The 5,365-nt window shown below is 53.3% G+C and overlaps 1 protein-coding gene across 1 annotated transcript; it reads left to right on the forward strand.

Annotated features, from left to right (window-relative positions):
• Positions 1–15: 15 nt before the first annotated feature.
• LOC116982312 (zinc finger protein 239-like) lies at positions 16–5,026 on the forward strand. Its single transcript, XM_033035577.1, has 3 exons — positions 16–19; positions 1,192–2,147; positions 4,997–5,026. The coding sequence occupies exons 1-3, from the start codon at positions 16–18 to the stop codon at positions 5,024–5,026; spliced, it is 990 nt and encodes a 329-aa protein (XP_032891468.1).
• Positions 5,027–5,365: the final 339 nt, after the last annotated feature.

The following is a 5,365-nucleotide window of genomic DNA, read 5'->3' on the forward strand; positions in this document are numbered from 1 at the left end:
TGGAAAGGGGGTGAAATGAGTAGGGGGGGGCAGGGAGCAAAAGGAGGGGGGAGGGATTCAAGGGATAGTGTGTTTGGTGCCGAGGGGGATGAATGAGGGGGGAGAGAGAGAGAGGCATCAAGTGAGCCAAGGAAGGGGGTAGGGTGCCTGCTGGGGGTGCGTTCACATTGTTTGGTGGTGGGGAGGGTGTTGCAGTTTAGGAAGTCAAACCAGGGCAGGATCTTCACTGAATGGCGGGGCGCTGAGGGAATGTGCGGAGCCGAGGGATCTAGGAGTGCAAGTAGGAGTTGGGCCGAAGGGCCTCTTCCCAATGCTGTATCACTCTATGAATCTATGACAAAGTGCTGGAGTAACTCAATAGTTCAGGCAGCATCTGTGGAGAATATAGACACAAAGTGCTGGAGTAACTCAACGGGTCAGGCAGCATCTGTGGAGAGAATGAATGGGTGACATTTTAGGTCGAGGCCCTTGTTTGGTTTAGTTTAGTTTAGAGATGTAGCGCGGAAACAGGTCTTTCGGCCGGCGGAGTCCGCGCCAACCAGCGACCACCCCGTACACTAGCACTATCCTACGCACACTAGGGACAATTTAACAATTTTGCGGAGGCCGATTAATCAACAACCCTGAACGTCTTTGAAATGTTGGAGGAAACGGAGCGCCCGGAGTAAAACCCCACGCAGGTCAAGGGGAGAACGTACAGACTCCACACAGACAGCACCCATAGTCAGGATCAAGCCCGGGTCTCTGGCGGTGAGGCAGCAACTGTACCGCTGCGTCACTGTGCCGCGCATAATTATATAAGGGTTTCCTCCGCCATAAACGCACCCAATATGTGCTAGTCATGTCCTGTTTGCCAGCTTGTTGACCCTCTGTGTTCCCCTCTTGCAGGGTTTAGGACCCGTTGCTGTGGGCAGACAGACGGGGCCGTGAGCGGCCATTGAGGGCAGCCAGTGTGCCGGTGTGTTCTCCCCCCCCCCCCCCCCCATCCGCTCGGTGTGCGGGCTGAGCTTCGAGGGGCTGAGCTTCGATGGAGGACCACATGACGGGGCACAACAAGGAGAAGCGTTATGAGTGCGACGTGTGTGGCAAGGCCTGGCAGAGCCCGAGCGAGCTGGAGATCCACCGGCGGGTGCACACGGGCGAACGCCCCTTCAACTGCTCAGCGTGCGGCAAGAGCTTCACCCGCTCCAGCCACCTGCTGCAGCACAACCGCGCACATTCCGGCGAGAGACCCTTCACCTGCTCCACCTGTGGCAAGAGCTTCAAGACGGTGGGTGCACACGAGTGAGAGGCCCTTCACCTGCTCCACCTGCGGCAAGAGCTTTGCCAAGTTGTTGGGGCTGCGGGTGCACCGGCGAGTGCACAGCAGTGAGCGGCCCTTCACCTGCACCGACTGCGGCAAAGGCTTCAAGTCGTTGCCAGAGCTGAAGCAGCACCGGCATGTGCACACCGGGGAGCGGCCCTACACCTGCAATGACTGCGGCAAGGGCTTCACCCGCTCCAGCAACCTGCTGTTGCACCAGCGCACCCACAGTGGCGAGCGCCCCTACACCTGCGCCCAGTGCGGTAAGGGCTTCGCCCAGTCCGGCACCCTGCTGGAGCACCAGCGCACCCACACAGGCGAGCACCCCTACACCTGCACCCAGTGTGGCAAAGGCTTCACCCGGTCCGGCAGCCTGCTGGCGCACCAGCGCACCCACTCCGGCGAGCGCCCCTTCACCTGCGTCCAGTGCGGCAAGGGCTTCACCCATTCCAGCAGCCTGATGATGCACCAGCGCACCCACACTGGCGAGCGCCCCTACACCTGCACCCAGAGCGGCAAGGGCTTCAGATCCTCCAGCAACCTGCTGGTGCACCAGCGCACCCACACTGGCGAGCGCCCCTACACCTGCGCTCAGTGCGGCAAGGGCTTCACCCAGTCCGGCACCCTGCTGTTGCACCAGCGCACCCACACTGGCGAGCGCCCCTACACATGCACCCAAAGCGGCAAGGGCTTAAGCTCCTCCAGCCACCTGCTGAGGCACCAGCGCACCCACACTGGCGAGCGCCTCTACACCTGCACCCAATGCGGCAAGAGATTCACCCGCTCGACCTATCTGCTGTCCCACCAGCGGGTGCACGCCGGCGACTGTCCCTTCACCAGCTCGGTGTGTGGAGAGCGCTTTGCCACGGCCTCCCACACCCTGTCTCACCAGCACATGCACACCAGTGGCCAGCCCTACGACTGCCCGTACTGCGGTGAGGAGTTTGACAGCTCACGGGGGTTGCGGCAGCACCGGCGGACCCACGTCGGCGACCAGCTGCTCCCACTGTGATAACAGAGCATGGGGGCTGCGGGAGCACCAGCGGATATACACCGGAGAGAGACCCTTTGTGTGCACTGAGTGTGGCAAGGGTTTCACCCGCATGTCCAACCTGTGGCAGCACCGGCATACCCATGGCGGTGAGAGTCCCTTCCCCTGCCCATCCTGTGGTAAGGGCTTCACCCGCCTTGACCACTTGCAGGAGCACTGGCGAGTCCACACCAGTCAGTGCCCCTTCACCTGCCCGCTCTGTGGCAAGGCCTTTATCCGCTCCTCCAGCCTGCTGGCACTCCGCCACGTAGATAGGTTGGCGCTGTTTAGGTAGACACAAAATGCTGGAAGGGTAACGTTTCGGATGGTTTCTTCAGTCACCCATTCCCGCTCTCCAGAGATGCTGCCTGTCCCGCTGAGTTACTCCAGCACTTTGTGTCCTTTTTTGTAAACCAGCATCTGCAGTTACTTGTTTTTAAGCCATTCTGGACCTGCACCTTCCCCAAAGCCTCCACATCAGTCCTGTAATGGAATGACCAGAACTGTATGCAAATGCTACCTGACCAATGTCCCTTAAAGCTGCACATATACATTCCTCTCTCTCCCCTCTCCCTTCTCCCCCCCCCCCACTCCTACACAAAATCTCTCCACTCCACCCCCTCATGCCCCCTCCTCTCTCCCACACCCCTCTCTCGCTCCCTGTCTCTCACACTCCCTCTCTTGCTCCCTGTCTCTCTCACACACTCCCTCTCTTGCTCCCTATCTCTCTCCCATAGCCCCTCACTCGCTCCCACTCAGGCACACAAACACTCTCTCACACACACAAACAGTCTCTCACACACACACACGACACTCCCCTCTCTCTCTCTCTCACACACACACAGTCCCTCTCTCTCGCACACGCAACATTCCCCCTCTATCCCTCCCTCTCTCAAACACACACACACAGTCCCTCTCTCTCTCACACACAACACTCCCCCTTTCTCTCTCTCCCTCTCTCTCACCTACACACACAAACAGTCTCTCACACACACACACACAACACTCCCCCCTCTCTCTCTGTCACACACACACACAGTCCCTCTCACACACACACTCCCTCTCTCTTTCACACACTCCCTCTCTCTTCCACGCACGCACTCTCACACACGCACTCTCTCTCTCACACACACACACACTCTCTCTCTCACACACACACTCGGTTCACAATAACCAACCTGATCTCCTGGTGGCTCAGCACTTCAACTCCTCCATGGCCAGAGTGAGGCCCACCGTAAATTAGAACAGCAGCACCTCATATTTCGCATGGGCAGTTTGCACCCCAGCGGTATGAACATTGATTTAAACATAGAAACATAGAAAATAGGTGCAGGAGGAGGCCATTCAGCCCTTCGAGCCAGCACCGCCATTCGTTGTGATCATGGCTGATCGTCCCCTATCAATAACCCGTGCCTGCCTTCTCCCCATATCCCTTGACACCCTAGAGTATCTAACTCTCTCTTAAATCCATCCAGTGATTTGGCCTCCACTGCCCTCTGTGGTAGGGAATTCCACAAATTCACAACTCTCTGGGTGAAAAAGTTTTTTCTCATCTCAGTTTTAAATAGCCTCCCCTTTATTCTAAGACTGTGGCCCCTGGTTCTGGACTCGCCCAACATTGGGAACATTTTTCCTGCGTCTAGCTTGTCCAGTCCTTTTATCATTTTATATGTTTCTATAAGATACCCCCTCATCCTTCTAAACTCCAGTGAATACAAGCCTAGTCTTTTCAATCTTTCCTCATATGACAGTCCCGCCATCCCTGGGATCAACGTCGTTCTCTAATTTCAGGTAGTCCCTACTTACTCCTCCCCTTCTCAGCTCTCCCTCAGCCCACTTGCTCCACCTCCTCCTTTCTTCTTCCCCCCTCCCCCACCCTCACATCAGTCTGAAGAAGGGTTTCAACCCGAAACATTGCCTATTTCCTTCGCTCCATAGATGTTGCCTCACCCGCTGTGTTTCTCCAGCATTTTTGTCTCCCTTCGATTTTCCAGCATCTGCAGTTCCTTCTTAAGCATTTTAAATTGTTTTTTTAAAGAAAGTTTTGACGCATTTGTGCCTAACATAACAAATAAAACAAGTTTATCCTGACCTCACTGAAATAATTTAATTTGGTCTGTAAATTAAAAATGCAGATTTGCTGAAAAACAGAAAGCAGTCAAATTTAAAAGAGAATTTTCCCAGCAGCATAAAGTCTGGGAAAATCTTAGAAGTTTGGTTTACACTAATTATTGAAACAATATATCAACAATGTATTAACATAGAGATGTATAGTCTGGGCACAGCACCATATTAGATATCTGTCTGAACTGCCTGTCCCAGCTAAGGACAAGGTAGCGGCTTTCATCCAAGTCTTACAAGCTTGTTTTAGTTCACAGACAGATGCCCATTCTGGAACCAAGATGGAAGTCATTTGAAAACAAAATGAAGTTAGTTGTCCTTCCGGAATGGGCAGCTGTACTGAAGCTGTGCCAAGATTTGAGAATATGGCTGAAATTGCAAATATATGGGTCCAACCTCCCTTGTTTCCCTTAGGCTACGGATCTTTCACTCAGATTTAGAAGGTGTGTTTTATTGATAAGAAACTGTATAATTACTGTAATTTTCCTTTGTTCTTTGAGTGGAGCTCGAGAAGCACTGAGCAACGCGTGTGCTCTTTGTAGATCTCACCACCCGTCTGGCAAATTGATTAAAAGATTGTTTTGGTTTACCTTTAACAATTTTGTTGCTGTCTGCTTTCTTTAAGAGACGAACTTTGACAACTGTGCTCTTTGGAATTCTTCAGAATTCATGTTGTGCTATCAATAATGAAAGAAAATGCCAACCATCTCCAGAAATGATAAGACATTATTCTCGCCTCCATGCATATCTGTAGCCGTAGGCCAGTCGCACACCTCCCCATTACTTCAAAGATAGTTCCTACACTTGTCAATATCGTTTGGCTGCTGTTGTGTTTTACTTGTTTCATGGATTTGATTAGATTAGGAAATGTTTCCTTTCCTACAAGGGTCTTTCCTCTGAGGAGTTTCTAT

The sequence above is a fragment of the Amblyraja radiata genome, chromosome 16 (genome assembly GCF_010909765.2).
Source record: "Amblyraja radiata isolate CabotCenter1 chromosome 16, sAmbRad1.1.pri, whole genome shotgun sequence".
Lineage (NCBI taxonomy): Eukaryota > Metazoa > Chordata > Chondrichthyes > Rajiformes > Rajidae > Amblyraja > Amblyraja radiata.

What these genes read in the sequence shown, in the direction of transcription:
- LOC116982312 (XM_033035577.1), top strand. An exon ending in ACTGTCCCTTCACCAGCTCG is followed by an intron (nt 2,148 to 4,996) that starts GTGTGTGGAGAG and finishes TGCTCTTTGTAG; the next exon opens with ATCTCACCACCCGTCTGGCA.